The 23,803-nt window shown below is 43.1% G+C and overlaps 1 protein-coding gene across 2 annotated transcripts in view; it reads left to right on the top strand.

Moving 5' to 3' along the window:
- Nucleotides 1-23,803, top strand: part of LOC126260855 (sodium-coupled monocarboxylate transporter 2-like) — a 110,825-nt gene that overhangs the window by 45,467 nt on the left and 41,555 nt on the right. For both annotated transcript variants that reach the window (XM_049958267.1, XM_049958266.1), the window contains exons 5-8: nucleotides 7,002-7,156; nucleotides 14,256-14,396; nucleotides 16,428-16,536; nucleotides 20,790-20,899. In XM_049958267.1, the coding sequence (XP_049814224.1) occupies nucleotides 7,002-7,156; nucleotides 14,256-14,396; nucleotides 16,428-16,536; nucleotides 20,790-20,899 (515 nt within the window). The remainder of the gene's footprint in view (nucleotides 1-7,001; nucleotides 7,157-14,255; nucleotides 14,397-16,427; nucleotides 16,537-20,789; nucleotides 20,900-23,803) is intronic.

The raw sequence follows: 23,803 nt of genomic DNA, 5'->3' as shown, positions 1-23,803 counted from the left end.
AAGACAACAAATGGCTCTGAGCACTATGGGACTTAACTTCTGAGGTCATCAGTCCCACAGCCAACAAATCGTGGAGAGCATGAGAAGAGTGAATTTTCTACAGTTTTTGTGAAAAAAGCTCATTACATCTTATTTACGAAATTCTTTTCCCACCTAAAGTAATATTCCTTCAAATTCCGAGGCTAAAACGTCGTTAACCGCTTATGAAGGATGATAATGTCACTCTACAATACGCACCTTATATGGGCTGGCGGCAATAATCGTTTGTCCTCACTGGAAATATGTTAAGCGTATAGTCTTCAAATGCGGTGCAGGTGTAGGCCATTACACAAAATTAGGTTACGGGAAGATCAGCTATTCATCCCGTTCAACCATTTATAGCTTTTTAACCAAAAATATACGATGCAAATGTTCGAAGTAATATAGTCTGCATCAGTCGTTTAAAAAGGCTGCTTCGATGACACGCCGTGGTTTAACTGAAGACCACAGCTGTAAACAATGTTAAGGCACAAGTTTGCTGGTTTGACACACTTCACACTAAGGTTTGGGTGGAATCTTATGTTTCAACCACATCGATCGTGATTTTTCTATTCAAATAAATCGTTGTTTACAAATATTTTTAAAATCCAAAATTATATTCATAACTGTATTCTTAAAACTGCGTCAACGGATAATTCCTTGTTTACTTCCGAACTGAGTTCACCTATGGGTCAGCCACTGTTTACTGCCTGGGCGAGTTATCGAAACATTTCGCTAAAACGTCTCAGAGTTCTGCGTCGCCAAAGTTATGACACTAAGATTTGCATTAGCATTGTCTGTAATAACCAAGTGTAACTATCTCAAAAATTATTATGTGATATAGCACAATACAAGATTAAATTTATTGTTACCTTACTGCAGCCCGTAAACAATATTAAGGATGACCATTAAGATATCTGCCATCACAAAAAAATGGTTCAAATGGCTCTGAGCACTATGGGACTCAACTGCTGTGGTCATCAGTCCCTTAGAACTTAGAACTACTTAAACCTAACTAACATAAGGACATCACACACATCCATGTCCGAGGCAGGATTCGAACCTGCGACCGTAGCAGTCTCACGGTTCCTGACAGCGCGCCTAGAACCGCGAGACCACCGGGGCTGGCTGTCTGCCATCACACTGCTTCTTAACTTTCCGTTAGCTGTTGTGAGGGAAACAGCTTAACGTTGTTTGCTTCCTTAAATAATCATTCACGTTTATCTGATTAACAACAACTTTCGAAGATTATTTGGGTTCAGGAACTTATTCAGGTTCTTCATCAGATTAGAAGTTACCCACATCTTCTTCGTGTGTGTGCAAATAGTCCCTACAAAGCATTTTCCTGGTATGAACACTGCACAGGTTACCAGCACTGGCAGCCCAAATTTTACTTCTTCCACTGTTTACATGCACACACCCTGAGAAACTTGCCATTAGTGAAATTAGAGCTAGAGCTGTCATATCTTGGATTATCGTTTTATTATCAAATAATACGAAAAAAGCGTATCACAGACCATGTTTTACATGCAGTAACAATGTTCCTCCTTCACTGCCTTCAGTTCTGCACTTTAACAAAAATCTTCCACGCAGAACATTAAGCCGACAAAAACAAGATTGTCTGTTACTGAACATTCATTTATTTTCCGACAGTCACCTCAGTATCTGTTAACAACTCATTACTGTGTAAGAACTGTACACGGAAAAAAGCGTGTGTAGCGCAGCATGTAAAAATGTATACATATTTTTTCGTATACATTGTTTCCTGTTACTTGTTGAAAGCGACCATATTTTCGAACTATTTTGTTACTACATTGCACAGGAAATAAATGTTTACCAACGGAATTGTGTAGCCTAAAATTTCGTCGATATAAATCCTATTAAAGAATGATCATTTAAAAACAAGCCGGGTGGAGAATGGTACTGGATGACTCATATTCCTGAAGTTATTTACAGGCACCAGCATATCTGAATTGTGCAAGAATGGTGCTTACAATTTTCACAAATATGTGGCAACTCGCTCGAGAATTTCTTATTTGTCTCTAAATATGAAATCGTGAAGCATCAGATTAAGCTAGAATTTCGTCGTCTGCGTTATAGACGTATTTAAGATTTTCTCGTGTTCTGGAGAAAGCATTCGGCGACTGTCTGCTGCCCCCAGTGAAGTAATAAACAATATCTCTGTATCGATCTCACCGAAGTCTTCTGTGTGAAGGCTTGCTTGATGTAGCTGCTATTGTATGCTCCGAAAGTCTTTTCGTGTCTACATAATTCGTCCAACCTACATCCATTTGAAAGTGCTTATTTCTTTTGTCTTCCTCTACAATTTCACCCTCCACGCTTCGCGTTAGGAACAGATTATCTATTCCTTAATATCTCAGATTACGTCAACCTACATCCATTTGAACGTGCTTATTACTTTTGTCTCCTTCTATAATTTCACCACACTTTGCTCTGGAACAGATTATCGGTTTATTGATAGCTCAGGTTACTTCAGCCTGCATCCGTTTGAACGTGCTTATGACCTTGGTCTGCCTGTAAAATTTTAATTTCCAGCCTTCGCATCACTAACACATTAGCTGTTCCTTGATACCTCAGCGTATGTCCTTGCAGCTTGTCGCCTTAGTCAAATTGTGCGCAGAATCTCCATTCTCTCCGGTTAGATTCTGCACCTTTTATTACTCGACTGAGTTACTCGTAATATCTTCAGCAATATTCCATATGATCAAAGTCCAATAGTTCCTACTCTCTTCTTGCCTGTAATGTTCATCACCCACACTTTATTTTCACACACTACCCATCAAGAATTATTTTCAGTAAAGAATTTCTATCAAATTTATATTCCACCAAGGAAAAAAAAAAAAGAATATGATCTGTGCAATAAGGTACATTTTGTTGTAGCTATGCTGCATTTTATAACTCCTTTAACTAATTCAGTCGTTTCCCAGTGATTCGTCTGAAACCATCAACAAACTCTACGAGGTGCGGCTAGAAAAAAACCGGACTGATGCTGGAAAAAACATTTATTTACAATTATTTACAATTTCATGTTATCTCCTTCAATGTACTCTCCTCCTCGGTCTCTACACCGCTCCATACGAATTTTCCACTGTTCATAGCAATGCTTCAGATCATTTTCGGTAAGTCCATACATTACTCCCGTCGCTTTTTCTTTTACTGCTTCAACAGTCTCAAATCTAGTTCCTTTCAAAGCTGACTTGACTTTAGGGAAAAGAAAAAAGTCACAGGGGGCCAAATCAGGTGAGTAGGGTGGATGATCTAAGATGGGAATGTTGTGTTTTGCCAAAAACGTCTTCACTGTCAACGCACTGTGAGCTGGGGCATTGTCTTGGTGAAGGATCCATGACTTTTTTCTCCACAAATCGTTCCGTTTTCTCCGTACTCGCTCACGTAGGGTAGCCAGGACGCTAATGTAGTAATGCTGATTCACTGTTTGTCCCTCTGGTACCCAATCAATGTGCACAATCCCTTTGATGTCAAAAAAAAAAACAATCATCATTGCCTTGAATTTCGATTTTGACATTCGTGCTTTTTTTTTGTCGTGGAGAACCAGGAGTTTTCCAATGCATCGATTGGCGTTTAGTTTCGGGATCGTAAGTAAAAAACCACGATTCATCGCAAGTAATAACATTTTGTAAGAAGGTGGGATCACTTTCAATGTTTTCCAGGATGTCAGAACAAATCATTCTTCGGCGTTCCTTCTGTTCAATTGTGAGACACTTTGGAACCATTTTTGAACACACTTTGTTCATGTTGAAACTTTCATGAAGAATCTGCCTAACACTTTCCTTGTCAACTCCTGTTAACTCAGACACTGCTCTGATTGTTAAACGGCGATCTTGTCGAACAAGTTTACCGATTTTTTCAATGTTTGCATCAGTTTTTCCTGACAATGGTCTGCCAGTGCGAGTGTCATCACTGGTGTCTTCGCGGCCATCTTTAAATCGTTTAAACCACTCAAACACTTGTGTTCGCGATAAACAATCATCGCCGTACACTTGTTGTAACATTACAAACGTTTCACTTGCAGATTTTCCTAGTTTGAAACAAAATTTGATGTTAACACGCTGTTCTTTCTGTACACTCAACATTTTCCGACGCACAGACAAAACGTCAACTACTTAAAACAGACGCCACGGGCAGACTGAGTGCAGGAGGCAGATTAAACTCGAGCAGTAGGCGGAGCGAGAGTCACGTGACAGGCCACGCGACTTTCAGCCTCATTGCATTCGTTTTATTGTTTCATCAGTACTAGTCCGGTTTTTTCTAGCCACACCTCGTACTTGCCACGTCCCAAGCTATTCCTCCATTTTTGTGATTTATTCACTAAAATCAGAATTTAGTAACGAACAAATTATGGCCAGAATCCACATTTGATCCTGCAGATGGTTTACAGTTTCAATCATGATTTATAAGTACCTCTCTCTCAATATTACGCAGTGTATCTGGTATCATCAGTTGTGTCTTGGTCACGTTCAGCATTCTACAGGCAGGGGTTACTAGGGGTTACTAGGGAAACCGAAATAATGGAGAACACACTGTTAGTTTGTGTTTTGCTGTTGTGATTTCCAAATTAATGTGTCAATACTATATAGATGTGTCAATAGTACATAGAACATAAATCGTCCAGCCTGATCAAGTTTTTTCACCGTATACGATCGTCTTTCATCATTCACAAGAGATTGGTCGCTGAGGAATACTGAAAGAGTGAAAATCACACTATTAGAGCGCCTGAAGTGTTTTGTTATAGTGGTTTCTAAATTTCTCTCCTAAGATTATATAATTTTCCTGATTTCAAATGGTTCAAATGGCTCTGAGCACTATGGGACTTAACATCTGAGGTCATCAGTCCCCTAGAACTTAGAACTACTTAAACCTAACTAACCTAAGGACATCACACACATCCATGACCGAGGCTGGATTCGAACCTGCGACCGTAGTAGTCGCGCGGTTACAAACTGAAGCGCCTAGAACCGCTCGGCCACCGTGGCCGGCGAACTCTGATTTCGTCCGGTATGTCCCGCATGTCCCGGACTTTCCAACGTATACGAACCTCCTTCACTATTTTAAAGGCAGTGATGACTTAGGTATAGAGAATGAGTTTGCAATAGACGATTAGGCTCTGTATAGTGTTTTGTTGTAGTGATTTTTAAATTTCTCTCTTAATGTTATATAATCTACCTGATATCATCCATCTGACACGGTCTCTTCATCTAATACAGTCCTTTTTTGTCACTGTCGAGACGGTGGTGACATAAGAACACTGAAAGATTGCACAACACCCGATTAGCATGTGCGTGGTATTTTACTGTAATCATCCACGTATCACCAAATTTCAAAATAACGTAATACCTAATGTTCTTGAAGGGAAGAGGTATTATTGTTGCTGCGGAATTCACAAGATAACGTTAAAGACAAATGAAAACGAGTTAGAAAGGATATTTTCTGTGGGTCGCTCCTGTTATTAGAGCATCCCAAGAAACTTGCACATTATCTGGGCTCGAGTGTTTGTTGATACTGCCGCCGTCATAGTTCTGTGGTTCAACGAGATGTTACATCAGGTAGCTAGGCCAATATATCAGCGCCTCCAAGTGATTTGTTCTCCCCAATGAAACATTGATAGTTGAGAATACCCAAGCAAAGGCATAGCCCAGAGCTAGTGTTCCCTTTATCTTCAGTCCCAGAATATTCTTATCAACAGTTACACAACACCAGTCGGCAGGGTTTCTTTTTATTGTTCACAAAGGGAAAATACAATTGGGAGGGGGGAGACGGGGGTGGCAAGTCACATGGTTGGACTCGAGAAGCTGAAAGTGACAGTGACCCTGTATGGGTGTGGGTGGTGACAGATGGCTTGGAGGCGTCTGTGAACGAGCTCAGACTTGGGAAGCAACCGTCTGTCCGACGAAACTGTAGGACGTTGTGCTATTTCAAAATAACTAGATGTGTGTGACTGAATAGAGAATACTGTATCGCATTGTGGTGTATGAGTGAATGTACTAATGAAGAACTGAATACCAGAGTTCAGAAATTGCCTACTTAGCTGAAGGAGTTCGGGCTATCGCTGAAATTTGTTTCCATTACTGATGGTGGTGAGGAAAAGGTTACATATACTTCGTTAAATTGAATCCATCGTACTGAAACTGTATCAATGCTATTTTTATGTCATGTTTCTCTTCTTATATTTCATTCTTGGTGATAATTTTATCCTTTTGATTGCTTTAAGTATTATATAATTATTTTGGTGTTGGTATTGTCTGCGTTAAAAATGTTCATGCATTATAGTTTTCGAATATACGAACTGCAGATCTACTACAACGGAGTGGTCGTGGGGCCTTGGAAAGTGTGTAAGATTGATTGTCCGGACTGAAGGGATTTGGAATATAAAATGAGGTTAGCTATCTCAATGTGTAGTATATGACGTACGGAGAAAATGATGCAGCATGCTGATAATTAGTGCATTTCACTATCGATTTATTTCTCTCGCTAGCAATATAAAAGAAACAGATAACTGGTATAAGTTGTTTAACAATCTCCTAGGTGTACGAATACAAAAGGAGAATGGCCGTCAGTAAGGGAAATGGTCTCAGTGAATTACCAAAATATAACATATTATTATTTTAAAAATTTAAAATCGAGACAGAATAAAGTACCGTAACTACTAATGGAAATGGTATCATAAAGCACGTTCTGCGACGTAAGTCATAACTATGGATTTTATGCAGCAACTTGCTCAAAATCTGGGCCGTGTGCTACCAGCGTGATGGACAGCCACCACTAGTATGACGACTACGCATCTCTGTGAGCCACCAACAAGAGTTTCCCATCTCACCTTCGTGTGTGTACATTGACTGGATTTGTGTTTACCGTATTAGGTAATGCTGTTGCCTCATGCCTTGTAACACTTCAGTGTCTTGTTCCTTGGTGGATCCCGGTTTGGGAGCTGATACCGTCTATTGCAGGGTGGGCTAAAAGCGGTCGTCTGGACGGACTTTCTGCAAGGCCTGGTGATGATCGCTGCCTGCTTTGCAGTTATCATCCTAGGCTGCCAGCTGGTGGGATCCCCGGTGCAAGTGTGGAACATTTCCGACGAGGGTGGCCGCATACGTCTCTTCGAGTGAGTGACAACACGGGTATCAGCTTATATGACATTTTATTTTTAGTATGACCTACATATCATGTTCGAATCAGAGTCACACTGCTGATGAAAGAGCACTGTAGCCGACTCTAATTTAGTTTAACTGTTATTCGCTTGGTGACGTATGTGTCACTGGGCTGTAGAGTATGCTATCTAAGTGTCATAACATAGCTTTTTTCTTAAATCAGATTAATAAATGAAGGAGTTGCAAATGACTAAACTAAAACAGAAGTAACAGTAATAATGAAGTGAAAAGCCGTACGAATCACTCTCATTTGATAATTCCTGATGATGGTGAGTCGCTGAATGACAAAGTGCCCGGAGGTTGTGTAGGTCTTATCCAACAGAAAATCGATTTTATTAAAGAATGTGAACCACATAATAAATCAGAGTGCATGCATAAGAGAGAACAAACCAAGAAATAGCGCTCAGTTTATCAAATGACCTTCATACATTATAGGAGAAAGTAACACTCCATAAAACCTTTCCCAACGGGAATAATCATCTTAACCAAAGGGGCACAAGCAAACATGCAGAATAAGAAGTTCTTATCTATACAGACAGTATCAAATATTAATAATAAAATATTTCGTCACAATGAGACCAAAAGTTTTGTAGTAAAAAGGGAACAAGAATTATCACGTGACACCACAGGAGAACATCATGAGAGCCAACAAAGGATTTTGCTCCACAACCTAACCATAAAATGCACCCAATTAAGACCGACAGTTTAAGCAAGCAAGCTACAGAAAACACAGACACAGTGTAGGTTAACACTTTGGCCAAATGTTAAAAAAAATGTACAAACAAAAGCAACGTCAGTTACAGGGGAACGGTTTCCTAATATATCAGTTAAGGCACTACTCTATAATTTCCGGGTCTAACAGTGACCTCGGCGTGTTTGAACAACGTAAGTCTTTGGTTACTTGAGTATGGTAGTACAGGATCAACGGCTTACGAGCCAAGAAAACACAGGTTACTACTACAAAATTCCTCCCACTTACAATGGAAACCAGGTTTCAGCTAGCACTTCACGTCCCGTGATGTATGAAGGCAAACGTCATCCGCTACTCCAGCTGGAACGATGCCTCATATTCACAAGAAACCATGGCCATCAATCGGCCCAGTTGCCTTGCTGCTTTCTCATACTTCCAGCTCCTCCTCCAGCGGTAGCTGTCGAGCTCCAGCTTACTGTATGTTTCTATTTACACTGTCGATTCCAACTGCCTCGCAGCCTAAGCCCACGGGAAATACCGCAACGGACTTGTGACTTCACACTAGTCGCATTGTCCGACATACATAGCGAACGCTCGGCTACGTCTGGGACCAGGCAAGAAATAAGTATGTCAATGAAAAGGCACCCAATAAAGCCTTTAATTTGGTCATATGTTATCGAGAGCGTGAGAATATCTAAACGCGCAGCTACGAAATACTGAAGCGGTCTCAAATATTAACTCGTTTTCTGATGGAGGCAGTCGCCACAGCTAGTAATGCCGGTGTTGTCACGCCCAGTGACGTACACAGTGTGTCAGTTCCGTTAAGACTGATTGTCTGAAATTTCAAACTGGAATGCAATCTCGTGCCGAACTGCGGCGTTACTATCGCAAGTTTCAGTAATAGATGCGTAGCAGGTCAAAGAGCTAGTATGGCTGCCGCAGGGATCCCGGCCGCGAATGTAAGTACGTGTCTGACACTCGTCGAAAATTGGCAGTGTAGCAGCGACGCAACATCAAATGTTGTGTTAACATTTGTGTTTACAGGAGAGAACCCTCAGAATTCGACCCCTGCATCGGCAGGCAGATTCCTAGCCGGTTCTCCACGACAACGCCCAGCCTGCAAGGTAATGATTGCGCACGAGTTTTTGGCCAGCAAACGAATCATAGTCGTGGATTAGCCGCTATATTCGCTGGATTTGGCCCCAGCTGATTTCTGGACGTTCCCCAAATTGATAATGGTAATGAAAGACACCGTTACGATGCAGTTAAGGGGATTGAAGAAAATTGTACAGCAGTACAAAATGCAGTTCCAAAAGAGGATTGCAATGACTGTTTGAAAAATCTTTTAAAACAATTTCAGCTGTGTTTTGATTCAGGGGGAGGTTGTTCTGAATAAATACAATGATTTTGTGAACATAATCCATGACATACTTTTCATAGCCACACTGTAACCGCACCGCGACTTGTCTTTCTCTTGAGCCTCGGTCGCTACCCGATGGCGACAGCTGTCACCTATCCTCCACCTACACGGAAGCACATTTTGTGGGAGCCTTGCCGATACTGAAAGAGGCCTGGCCGTCGTGCCTTCCATGGCGCTGGTGATGCACCGACGCCTTGTCAGTTACTGCCCACAGTGGTCCAGTGCTGCCACCAAGTTATGACCGCTTCAGCTCTGTACGCCAGACTGTACTTCGCTCTGACAACACGAGACTTCTTGCCTCGCCGTGGTAAAGCAATCGGAGAGTAGCCTACATGCGTGCCCTCTGGAGCATCAAGAAAACATGGGCAATGATGGCGCAACTGCTGGGCAGAGTGGGAAACTGCTAATTGTTGGAACAACGATAAAAGAAAAGGTAGTGAGACAGCCATGCCACCCTAGTTGCGAATACCATACTACAGGTTCTTTCACAATGTTTTGACGATTTCATATTTACATAACACACAAACTACACGTGAAGCAATGTTGGACGTTTTAGACAAGGTACAAAAATTACAAGGTGTGATTCAGAAGTTTCAATACTGATTAATTTCTGAGTAGGGGAACGCGCGCGGACTAGTTCCGCCTGGTGAGGGAATTAATGGGGGTTCTCAGGGAACGAACTGACGCTACGGTAGTTGCCTCCGGAACACTGGAGAGGGCGCATCGCCTGCAGTGTGAGTGAGCGTCATTGACTTCGGTCGAATAGTGGGGGAGGTGGAATGGAGCAACACTTGGAGCAGCGTTATGCCATTAAGTTTTGTGTGCGACTGAACAAAACCGCCACGGAGACTCTCGGTGTGATTCAAGAGGCCTTTAAGGAAGAAGCCATGTCCCGTGCAATGGTTTTTTATGTGGCACAAATGTTTCAGATATAGCCATGGAAATGTTGAAGACAATGACCGCTCTGGGAGGCCATCATCAAGCCGAACGGATCAAAATGTGGAGAGAGTGACGGAACTTTTAGACAACGACCTTCATCTTCGTGTGAGTGCTCCGCCGCTTGAGGGATCAAATCAGCCGCGTCCGCCTGGCGATCAAGGGCTATTGGATTCTCCACCACGACAACACGCCCGCTCACACGTCGCTTGCCGCCGCCAAAGTTTTGGCCCAGTTCAACGTGACAACACTCCCGCAGCCACCCTACAGCCCCGACTTGGCTCCAAGTGACTTTTCCTCCATATCAAGACAGGCCTAAAATGGAAGCGATTCGACTCCATCGACGCCATCCAGCAGGCTTCGACTAGAGCCCTTGACAGCATAACGCCCGTGGCCTTCAAGAAGGGCTACGAACAGTGGGAGAGGCGCTGGCAGCGCTGTGTTCATGCTGGAGCATCATACACTCCTGGAAATCGAAAAAAGAACACATTGACACCGGTGTGTCAGACCCACCATACTTGCTCCGGACACTGCGAGAGGGCTGTACAAGCAATGATCACACGCACGGCACAGCGGACACACCAGGAACCGCGGTGTTGGCCGTCGAATGGCGCTAGCTGCGCAGCATTTGTGCACCACCGCCGTCAGTGTCAGCCAGTTTGCCGTGGCATACGGAGCTCCATCGCAGTCTTTAACACTGGTAGCATGCCGCGACAGCGTGGACGTGAACCGTATGTGCAGTTGACGGACTTTGAGCGAGGGCGTATAGTGGGCATGCGGGAGGCCGGGTGGACGTACCGCCGAATTGCTCAACACGTGGGGCGTGAGGTCTCCACAGTACATCGATGTTGTCGCCAGTGGTCGGCGGAAGGTGCACGTGCCCGTCGACCTGGGACCGGACCGCAGCGACGCACGGATGCACGCCAAGACCGTAGGATCCTACGCAGTGCCGTAGGGGACCGCACCGCCACTTCCCAGCAAATTAGGGACACTGTTGCTCCTGGGGTATCGGCGAGGACCATTCGCAACCGTCTCCATGAAGCTGGGCTACGGTCCCGCACACCGTTAGGCCGTCTTCCGCTCACGCCCCAACATCGTGCAGCCCGCCTCCAGTGGTGTCCCGACAGGCGTGAATGGAGGGACGAATGGAGACGTGTCGTCTTCAGCGATGAGAGTCGCTTCTGCCTTCGTGCCAATGATGGTCGTATGCGTGTTTGGCGCCGTGCAGGTGTGCGCCACAATCAGGACTGCATACGACCGAGGCACACAGGGCCAACACCCGGCATCATGGTGTGGGGAGCGATCTCCTACACTGGCCGTACACCACTGGTGATCGTCGAGGGGACACTGAATAGTGCACGGTACATCCAAACCGTCATCGAACCCATCGTTCTACCATTCCTAGACCGGCAAGGGAACTTGCTGTTCCAACAGGACAATGCACGTCCGCATGTATCCCGTGCCACCCAACGTGCTCTAGAAGGTGTAAGTCAACTACCCTGGCCAGCAAGATCTCCGGATCTGTCCCCCATTGAGCATGTTTGGGACTGAATGAAGCGTCGTCTCACGCGGTCTGCACGTCCAGCACGAACGCTGGTCCAACTGAGGCGCCAGGTGGAAATGGCATGGCAAGCCGTTCCACAGGACTACATCCAGCATCTCTACGATCGTCTCCATGGGAGAATAGCAGCCTGCATTGCTGCGAAAGGTGGATATACACTGTACTAGTGCCGACATTGTGCATGCTCTGTTGCCTGTGTCTATGTGCCTGTGGTTCTGTCAGTGTGATCATGTGATGTATCTGACCCCAGGAATGTGTCAATAAAGTTTCCCCTTCCTGGGACAATGACTTCACGGTGTTCTTATTTCAATTTCCAGGAGTGTATTTTGAAGAATTTTAGTGCGCTGTACACAAATGGCCAATAAATTTCTAGTTCTAAGTCTAGAAAATTTTGAATCACACCCTGTACATCGGTTAAACGAAGAACATTCTCGGCTACACAATACTGTATGCGTTCCATCCAGTTTTTGAACACATCTTTGTAGCTTCTTGAGCAATTCTGGAAATTTAACCGTGAATTGATCTTTTAACTGTTTCAAACTCCTCGGCCGATAGGAGTACATTCTTGCATTCAAACATTCATATAGGTAAAAGTCTGGTTTCTTTAAATAAGGCGAGTGAGGCGGCCATTCGACAATATGCAGTTACCAACCGTTACACGGACCACTTGGAAGGTCTTATTGGATATTCGGCATGTCGCGCCTTCTTGTTTGAACCAGTTTTTTGTAACGAACGACAAGGGCGTGTCTTCATACTACTAAGCATACATTCGATGTTTTCGGTAGTTTGTATGGCATTCCAAGGGCCGGTTGACTTTCGATTCGATGCACTAGCAGTTGCAAGGAAGTTTCTTACCTAGCTGACTATTGCTCCACGAGCAATGGATATCGCGGCTGAATCTTGAAATGCTTACGAAAGGCACGTCGTACGCGCTCGGCACATTCGTCGGAGCGCTCCACAACGTAAGCACGATGTCGCTTCAACCAGTGTGACAGTATTACTGACCTGTATATGGGACGAACCTTGACACTCCTCATCACTAATAGACGGCGCCACCGTCGCTATCTCTTGTTTCTAGAGCACTCCGTCTTCAGGCCACGAGTGGCCTACAGGGACCGTCCGACCGCCGTGTCATCCTCAGCGGAGGATGCGGATAGGAGGGGCGTGGGGATAGCACACCGCTATCCCGGTCGTTATGATGGTATTCTTGACCGAAGCCGCTACTATTCGGTCGAGTAGCTCCTCAGTTGGCATCACGAGGCTGAGTGCACCTCGAAAAATGGCAACACCGCATGGTGGCTGTATAGTCACCCATCCAAGTGTCGGCCACGCCCAATAGCGCTTAACTTCGGTGATCTCACGGGAACCGTTGTAGCCACTTCGGCAAGGCCGTTGCCCTGTTTCTAGAGCGCGTTATTAAAATTTCAAATCTTTAAAACATCGTGAAATGCCCTATTTTCTAAAATGACTTCAAAAATAATGGTAAACACGTTCAGGCCGCTTAATTTGATATTAAAACATTTTTCGCTTTTGAATTTTAATAATATGATTAACCTGATCTCGTGTGTAGGAACAGTACTGACTACAAGTCATCTTAGTGAATTACAGTCCATAACAAAATAACGTCGACCCAAAGTATCTACAGCGGAGAAGAAAAGATTTTTTTCCCGTGGGAAGCCTTCCATTTCGCCTCTGACACTTGTGGAAAGCTAGAAAATGGACAAAATGCTGCAGACGTTTTTGAAAGTAATGAGGTTATAAACTAAATGGCTTTGTCGTTATTTTTGTACTATGTCGATAATCATGGAGTGTTAGAGACTGGTTGTGTGTTTCGGCACGATACAAGTGTTTCTACTAGGAATTTCATACAGTGTTTAATTCTTTTCATTACTCTCAAAATACAAGAATTTCTATTCAGAGAGGTTGATGAAATTCCAATGAAACTCTGCAAGGACTGCTTCACGAATTAGAAAGTTTTATAAGAACTGTCTGTATCCACAGTCAAACATAAAATTAAAGAAAGTGCCAACGTATTTTGCAGCCATATAGAGCCTCACTTGTTATCAATATTTTGTTTATAGTTACGAAACTAAAATTTTGTTATTAACATAGCTCTGCTTCTTACTCACAACATAATGTGCATATTGTCTCTTAACTTACTCAAAATTTCGAATCGCGTTTCTCTATAAACTATGGTATTATGAAACGATGCAACACACAACCGTCATCGTACACCATAAAACCACGCATACTTTTTGTTCTGTCAAGCTTATCGTTTATTAATGTTTATGTATTGCATGAATCAATCTTCCGCAAATTGGAAACATCCTTATGTCACTGTAATTTTAAATGAAGAACTATAAAGCTTACTATATATACTGAAGGATGGCTAATACCGCACAAAAACAAGTATATGGAAACTTAATCGCTCTTCTCTCCTTATAGAATGAATCCAAGCCCATTTGTACGGAACTCCTTCTGGACCATTGTCCTCGGAACGACAGCAAATTGGTTGACAGTCTGCGCCATTAACCAGGGCTCCATGCAGAAATTCCTGTCGGTGCCCAATCTGCGTAGCGCCAGGATGTAAGTACTCCCCTCTAAATTAATGACTCAGCAATTCAGTTAGTCACAGGCTTAGAAAATGTAGTACCTTCTCTGTATCCATACATCACACTACTTTCACTGTAGGTAATCGTTGATTTGTAGGAAAACGGTTGTAAAATACAAGTTACAACAACCGAAATTATTTAAAAATGATGAACACTAGTTTCGTTTCACAGAATAAATAATGGCAACCATTCATCGACATTGTGAACCGAGATCTGATAATCAGCTATACACTTCGACTAATCGCAACTCCTTTGTCTTCATTAGCTCACTCATATTTTTGAAGCCGCACGGGGTAGTCGTGCCATCTGAGCCGCCTTGTCACTGTTCGCGCGGCTTCCCTCGTCGGAGGTTCGAGTCCTCCGTCGGGCATGGGTGTGTGTGTTGTCCTTAGCGTAAGTTAAGTTAAGTTAGATTAAGTAGTGCGTAAACCTAGGGACCGATGATCTCAGCAGTTTGGTCCCATAGTCCTTACCACAAATTGCCAAAATATTTTTGAACATGTTGAGTTAATAATGAAGGTAACATCTCAGTATGAATTAATTAGAGAGCTGTCGTGATCACTGTGGAATGCTCTTGAGGTGCTTGGATTTTTTTAAGGAATTTTGAACTGAAAACACTTCGGAGCTGTGTACACTGAAGCGCCAAAGAAACTGGTATAGGCATACTATTCAAATACAGAGACGTGTAAACAGGCAGAATACGACGCTGCGGGTGGCAATGCCTATATAATACAAGTGTCTGGCGCAGTTTTTAGATCAGATACTGCTGGTACAATGGCAGGTTACCAAGATTTATCTGCTACAATAGGCGAACTAGCTATGGGACTCAGCATCTCCGAGATAGCGATGAAGTGGGGCTTTTCCCGTACGACCATTTCACGAGTGTTCCGTGAATATCACGCATCATGTAAAACATCAGATCTCCAACATCTGCGAGGCTGGAAAAAAATCCTGCAGTAACACGACCAACTAACTACGACTGAAGAGAATGATTCAAAGTGACAGAAGTGCAACCCCTCCGCAAATTGCTACAGATTTCAATGCTGGGCCATCAACAAGTGTCGGAGTGCGAACCATTCGACAAAAAACCATTTATACTCGTGTACCTTTGATGACTGCACAACACAAAACTTTATGCCTCACCTGGGCTCGTAAACATCCAACACTGGACTGTTGATGACTGGAAACATGTTGCCTGGTTGGACGAGCCTCGACTCAAATTGTATGGAGCGGATGGACATGTACGAATATAGAGACAAGCTTATGAATCAGTGGACGCTGCATGTCAGGAGGGGACTGTTCAAGCTGGTGGAGGGTCTGTAATGGTGTCGGGTGTGTGCAGTTGTGATATGGGACCCATGATACGACTAGAAACGACTCTGACATGTGACACGTAAGCAATCGTCCTATCTGATCACCTGTCCATTGTGCATTCCGACGGACTTGGGTAATTCGAGCAGTACAATGCGACACCCCATACGTCCAGAATGGCTACAGGAACACTCTTCTGAGATTAAACATTTCCGCTGGCCACCAAACTCCCCAGACATTAACATTACTGAACATATCTGGGATGCCTTGCAACGTGCTGTTAAGAAGTGATCTCCACCCCCTTATTCTCTTCCGGATTTATGGTCTGTCCTGAAGGATTCATGGTGTCAGTTTCCTCCAGAACTACTTCAGACATTAGTCGAGTCCATGCCACGTCGTGTTGCGGCACTTCTGCATGCTCGCGGGGGCCCTATACGCTATTAGGCAGGTGTACCAGTTTCTGTGGCTCTTCAGTGTATAAGACATGTACTCCTAAGGAATCAAAATGCGATTTATTTTCAACAGATCGCTGAAAATGACTGCAAAGAGGTTTCTTAAATAAGAGCTTCTTCACATCAACAACAAGTTATTTGTAGGATGATTGCGTAGAGAAAAGCCTTTTCCATGCTGTGATATACTTTATTTCCTGTGCTGATTTTCTATCATCTCCGTTATTAAATATCTTATGTTTCAGCTGCTTGTTTGGTTTCGGTGGAGGCATAATCACAATGAAAGCGATCAGCGTGTTCACTGGCCTGCTAATATATGCAACGTACCACAACTGTGACCCTATATCGGCAAAGGTAAGTAGCTAATTACGAATTTCTCTTTATGTTTTTAAACATATCAGTTCGGTAGTTGTGATTTGGTAACCATGCATGGAGAAGCGTGTCAAAGAATATGGGAATTTCCAGCTTCCGATAATACCTACAATTGCAACTTACAGAAATGTTACATAAAACGAAGCGTAATAAAAATTCACAAAAAATTATGTGAAGCCAATTACTAGGGCTCACTATGTTCTCTTTTTTAAATTTTGTATTACATACCTATATCAGACATCTCATTATGTGGATTCCCAGGCGATGTGACGACATTTTAAAGTAAAGAATTTTCGTCTCGCAGTATAGTGCTGGAGTCTTCAACGGAAAACACAGAGTGCTGCAATGAGAACAGTGAGTTCAAAATACAGCGTCCACTAGGCGACTGAGAATGAAAGACGCAGAAAATGAATTTTATCCATTGACGGCTCATTGCTTGGTTACGAAATAGAGGATTCAGTGATGACAGTTCCATTACACTAAATGTTTCTAAGCTAAGGATTAAAGCACTTCCGGCTTATTCAGTCCCCGAGTATCTTGTTTCAGCCCTACTTCTTCAGTCATCTATGTATCGTTTCACTGTGTTTCGGTTAGCAGTTAAGCAGTGTCCTCATCATTCTGGTGCTGTCCATTCTTGCCACATACTCCTACAATTTGTTGTTTATTACTTCGCGTAATGCTGAAATATCTTTAGGCCTTTCTCTTTCCGCTCAGTACTGTATATTGTGCCACGCGTCTAGCTTATGTTCTTCTGCTATGTACTTTTTATTATCTTAGTGTTCCAGTGTGGCACCAATATTTATTGGTTTGTACGTAAGCGACACTGATTGTAAAATGGATTACATCTTTCCTGAACGGGATCTGTACATAGGGGTAGCCAGGAGATTCAATTGAATGCGACCTTTTATATTTGCAACAGTTACACAATTACAAACAGTATACGAGCGTTAGAAAAATTCAAGAACTGTATTTCTCACTGCGAGTTATAAAGTACTGCTCCCTTTCATACTGTTGGATGACTTCTTCAACTCCTAAAACAGTAACAAGTTTTTTAAAGCTTTGTTTCAGCAAGATGACGACGACGACGCCGTTACGTATATGTAAGAGGTTACAAGTCCAATTATCTTCAGAATGTAGCTCTCACAGACTTGACAATCAAGCTCTACTCTTCCATTCGCAATTTACCTGTTAATTTTTAAGTTTGCTTCTTACCCATTTTTCCTGCGATCCCTATTCACTTACATTCTCATTGCTGGCGATATGTAGTTTTAATTTTGTGCCAATATTTAGCATCAGTAACTTTTCTATTCGTTGCAAACTGTGACTCTTGGTAATATGCTTCTTTAAGCTTGGATTGTAAACGAGGGAATTGTGTCATACATTTATTGCACAGCAAATGGCTGTTCTTTTTTCTGTCCATCATCCGCAGGTTCATAGTGCGCTGTATTATGTAAAACGATTCTCATTTATTCTTCACTCGCAGTTGTACATTTTTTATTGCATAAAGTGTTTTAATCTCTTTGGATCATCTTCAGACTATCCGCCTGTAGTAGCTGTGTGGTCAGCGCGATGGAGTGTCATACCTACCGGTCAGGGTTCGATTCCCGGCTGGGTTGGAGATATTTTCCGCTCAGGGACTGGGTGTTGCGTTGTTCTTATCATCATTATTTCATACCCATCGACACGCAAGTCACCGAAGTGGCGTCAAATCGAAAGACTTGCACCGGGCGAACGGTCTACCCGGCGGATTTTAGTAATTGACTCAGAAGCATGTACTGCCTGTTACAACCACATAGATTACATAGTCACCTTCCACGGCTAATGCGGAAGGTAATGGGAGTGGCTCAGTCCGGGACGGCTAGGCGAAATTACGTCAGGACGTAACTGAAGACTAACACTACTGCCATGAGTGAACGAGCATTTAACAAACAACCCGGCACAGCACAGGTACCAGAGCCGTGATATCGTCGGCCAAAAGGGAAAGCACCCTGTCCACAATAGCTTCATCTTATTCATTTTCTGGTCATCAGGCTGTGGTCTAACACATATTTATGTGCCTAACGTTTTATTTCAGACAACGGAAGACCTCCTCAGAGGGTCATAAAGAAGTTAATTTTTAAACGTAAACTTCATTAGGAACTCTAGGAATGGTGTTTTCGGCTTGCTAGATAAGTTCACGTTTGTGTTTTAACTAACTAGCACCTTATAGTCTCTGAGAATGTCTTCCGTAATTGAAGATAAAACATTAGGGACAGAAATATGACTCGGATCACAACGTAATGCCCATACACCGGCCGTGAATCTTGCACTGTACGATAAGATTAGTAATTTTTGAGAACATTTGTCCTCGATAAATAGCTGTCTGGCAAAAAGTACTTTAAAAGTGAATTACAAATAGTGGCGACCTCAGAAAAGACATTTACTTCGGTGGTAACAGGTTTCGGTCAGTATTTGACTATCCTCAGACCCTCATATCGCTTGGAATTTGTGGAGTTAACAGCACCCGCTCCATTCACCTCCACAGCCTACCATCATAGAGGATCTGAGAATGGTCAAATAATGGCCGAAACCGGTTAGCATCGAAATAAACGTGTCTACAGTGGATACTGTTTGTAATCCATTTTTATGATAAGATTTTCACATATGTGAAAATTACCGAGCTATCAGTCACAGCTGCAAAATACTCACGCGAACTCTTTACAGACGAATGGAAAAACTGGTAGAAGCCGACCTCGGGGAAGATCAGTTTGGATTCCGTAGAAATGTTGGAACACGTGAGGCAATACTGACCTTACGAATTATCTTAGAAGAAAGATTAAGGAAAGGCAATCCTACTTTTCTAGCATTTGTAGACTTAGAGAAAGCTTTTGACAATGTTGACTGGAATACTCTCTTTCAAATTCTAAAGGTGGCAGGGGTAAAATACAGGGAGCGAAAGGCTGTTTAAAATTTGTACAGAAACCAGATGGCAGCTATAAGAGTCGAGGGACATGAAAGGGAAGCAGTGGTTGGGAAGGGAGTGAGACAGGTTTGTAGCCTATCCCCGATGTTATTCAATCTGTATATTGAACATGCAGTAAAGAAAACAAAAGAAAAATTCGGAGTAGGTATTGAAATCCATGGAGAAGGAATAAAAACTTTGAGGTTCGCCGATGACATTGTAATTCTCTCAGAGACAGCAAGTGCAGTTGAATGAATGGACAGTGTCTTGAAAGGTGGATATAAGATGAACATCAACAAAAGCAAAACGAGGATAATCGAATGTAGTCAAATTAAGTCGAGTGATGCTGAGGGAATTAGATTAGGAAATGAGACACTTAAAGTAGTAAAGGAGTTTTGCTATTTGGGGAGCAAAATAACTGATGATGATCGAAGTACAGAAGATATAAAATGTAGACTGGCTATGGCGAGGAAAGCGTTTCTGAAGAAGAGAAATTCGTTAACATCGAGTATAGATTTAAGTGTCAGGAAGTCGTTTCTGAAAGTATTTGTATGGACTGTAGCCATGTATGGAAGTGAAACAAGAACGATAAATAGTTTGGACAAGAAGAGAATAGAAACATTTGAAATGTGGTGCTACAGAAGAATGCTGATGATTAGATGGGTAGATCACGTAACTAATGAGGAGGTATTGAATAGAATTGGGGAGAAGAGGAGTTTGTGGCACAACTTGACAAGAAGAAGGGACCGGTTGGTAGGACATGTTCTGAGGCATCAAGGGTCCACAAGTTTGGCATTGGAGGGCAACGTGGAGGGTAAAAATCGTATAGGGAGACCAAGAGATGAATACACTAAGTAGATTCAGAAGGATTTAGGTAAGTACTGTGAGATGAAGCTTGCGCAGGATAGAGTAGCATGGAGAGCTGCATCAAACCAGTCTCAAGATTTAAGACCACAACACACATATTTTTATGATATGATTTATGGTAAGATTCTACAGCAGCATTCAATGTCAAATGTTTAGAAAGAAATGAGAGCTACCCTAGTACTGCTTGTATCACACACAGACTAGGAAGTAACTACCAAAATATATGCCGAGAGCTCGTTCGGTCTTGAGCTTATACAGTATAACCAAATTACAAAACTGTTGCCTCCGTTGTACCTAAGGCTTCACTGACGCATACGCTATTAGGAGTGGCTGTAGTGATTTAGTTGGTTTGTTGATTGGGCCTTAGTCATATCATGTATTTCTGAAAACATCAGTCTAGACTGGAGTGTGTGCCTTGGTGCTGCAGGCGATATCGAGGCCGGACCAGCTGCTGCCCTACTACGTGATGCAGGTCTCCACGGCTGTGCCTGGACTGCCCGGTCTCTTCGTCGCTGGTATTTTCAGCGCAGCCCTAAGGTAAGAATCTGTTATGTGGTATTTCATCACGTAGGGTAGCATACAAATTACGGTTTTCTTAGTAGTAAGGGCGCAGAAAGTTATTTTGGAGGGACAGTTGTCGAGCTGTGTTGAGATGGTTACTGATCGTGTTGTTTATTAATGACACGGCAGACAGTATTAATAGTAATCACGTACAAGACTCGTCCCAGGGCGGAACTGCCAAAGCTACTCAGTGCTACCTTTCCGTATCTCACCTTCTGTATACCACACTCTGATACTTGCTTACGAATGGCACGTCCACGTGCACGACTCGTCGTCCAGGGAAAGCGATAGTCTGTCCAGTTAGATTGGATTCAAAATATGTATAGTTTAAACATTTAGCAGATCGCCAGAATGAGATTTTCACTCTGCAGTGGAGTGTGCGCTGATATGAAACTTCCTGGCAGATTGTGTGCCGGACCGAGACTCGAACTCGGGGCCTCAAATGGTAGAGCACCTGCCCGCGAAAGGTAAAGGTCCCGAATTCGAGTCTCGGTCCGGCACACAGTTTTAATCTTCCAGGAAGTTTCATATCAGCGCACACACTTCTGCAGAGTGAAAATCTCATTCTGGAAACATCCCCCAGGCTGTGGCTACGCCATGTCTCCGCTATATCCTTTCTTTCAGGAGTGCTAGTTCTTCAAGATTCGCAGGTCAGCTTCTGTAAAGTTTGGAAGGTAGGAGACGAGATACTGGCAGAAGTAAAGCTGTGTGCTTGGGTAGCTCAGATGGTGGAGTTCGAGTCTCGGTCCGGCATACAGTTTTAATCCGCCAGGAAGTTTCATTTTCCAGAGTGATCAGCAAAGAAACTTACGATTTTAGATGCTTTAGCGTATGTGAGTGTTTCATTCGCACTGGAAGTAAAAAACCGGTGTGGCAGTTGGGAATTATCAACAGTTTGAGAAAGTGAAGTGTAAATAGCACAGCGCAGGAAATACTGCAGAATACCAGAAACTGCCAAATGCAAATGTGAAATGAAGCCTTTCGCCACTAAGCGCTGCTGACAATCAGGCAAGGAGGAGTATGTGTAAAGAAACACCATTAACCACGGAAGATGCTATATAAATAAAAGCGAAACGCGTCTGCTGTAATTCTTTTTAATTAGACTGCTGCCAGCTCTAGACGGATAACCTACAGTACCAGGTTTTAACAGCTGCTTCGGAAGATGGCCACGCAAACAAACGTATTAGTATTACATTATGATTAGAATCTCAGTGCGTCCCAAATCGAGTCAACTCATACAAATACATGAGAGTAATAATTAGTGAGAGTGTGAAATGTAATGATGACCTAGGCTCTGCTACAGGTAAGGCAAGTGGAAAACTGGCTCATAATAGGGAACTGGGAAAATACATTGAAGGGAAATTCTAATTTTCATCTTGGCTTTAACACAGTCTCTGTAGTCTGCAACATTCGACCAGCACTAGAATATAGCTCAAGTGTGTGGGTCTCATAGCGAATATTACCAGTACGGTATCTTGAACGTATACAAATAATGACAGCATTAATGGTTATAGGATTGCTTCATCCAATGGAGAGCATCACGAATATGCTGAAAAACCTCAAATGACCATGCCTGTTAATTACGACTGGCTCGTGTTCCTGGTGAAAGGACGCTTGCTTCAGTCTGGAGTTGCTGGGCCTGGTTTTTCACTAAAGAGACTGGTCTACAAGGTGAATGTGAGGGGTGATTATTTCCCCAGTGACGGTCGTTGTTTTCAATATCCATTATAGATTCAAATGGCTCTGAGAACTATGCGACTTCTGAGGTCATCAGTCGCCTTGAACTCAGAACTAATTAAACCTAACTAAGGACATGACACACATCCATGCCCGAGTCAGGATTCGAACTTGCGACCGTAGCGGTCGCCCGGCTCCAAACTGTAGCGCCTAGAACCGCACGGCCACACCGGCCGGCTATGAATTATAGAAAAAGAGCTTAACGTCCTGCCGCGAGGCAACAGAAAATGGCCAATGAGAATGCCTACATTCTGCACCCGATTCTGATTGGTTGAAAGCTTTATATGAATGTTTAGTTGAATGTTTGTATGAACAGACAGTAATGACGATTGACAGCAGTCGGAAATTAATTTTCTGAATGGGAATATCTTTGCATCAGCTGCTTTAGGATTAGATGTATCGCCTATTAGTGACATAGCAAACCGGATTTACTACTTATCACGAATGGTCCCTTTAAGCATTTCGGCTATCCCTGCATGCCTTCCGGAGCGACACAAACTTCCGCTTCGATATTGGGATGTAGACTTCTGTATGTCGCACTAAGGAATAGGGATGTAAACAGCGTGATATATGGAGGTTTAGGTAGGTGCAGGACGCAGGCATGCATAGCCGAAACGCTTAATGCGATCGTTCACGATATGCAGAAAATACGGCTTCGAGTCCGTATCTCACTAACAGGTGGCATATCTGTACCTAACACATGTGATGCTCATATATCGAGTAATTTTATAGACCAGTCTGAGGCCACCGAAGGGAAAGGTTGACTAGCAGTCCTTGTGTGATTGAGGAACTGTATGTCTTCTGGGATTGAGGTGATGTCTTCATTGTGTGCATAAGAAGTCCGGAATAGCTTACCGTTCGTGATCATTCAAATGACGTAATGCAGTGCGAAAGACAGAGAGAATCGGAAGTGAGTTCCTTGGTACAGGTGTGCAACGCTATCTAGCATTTTAGTGTTTTTCTCCGCGTGTCTGGAGGATTCGTGAGCGTGGACTCGTCACGAAAAGAGAGAGAGACCCAGAGCTCGACGCCCTGACTAAGTTGCGGTGGCATTAAATAGAAATGACGGACTTGTCTAGGCTTGTTTCGTTCCAATAAACTTCAAAATGGCTCTGAGCACTATGGGACTTAACATCTATGGTC

The sequence above is a fragment of the Schistocerca nitens genome, chromosome 5 (genome assembly GCF_023898315.1).
Source record: "Schistocerca nitens isolate TAMUIC-IGC-003100 chromosome 5, iqSchNite1.1, whole genome shotgun sequence".
NCBI classification, from domain to species: Eukaryota; Metazoa; Arthropoda; class Insecta; order Orthoptera; family Acrididae; genus Schistocerca; species Schistocerca nitens.
This window is presented reverse-complemented; position numbering and strand designations above follow the sequence as displayed.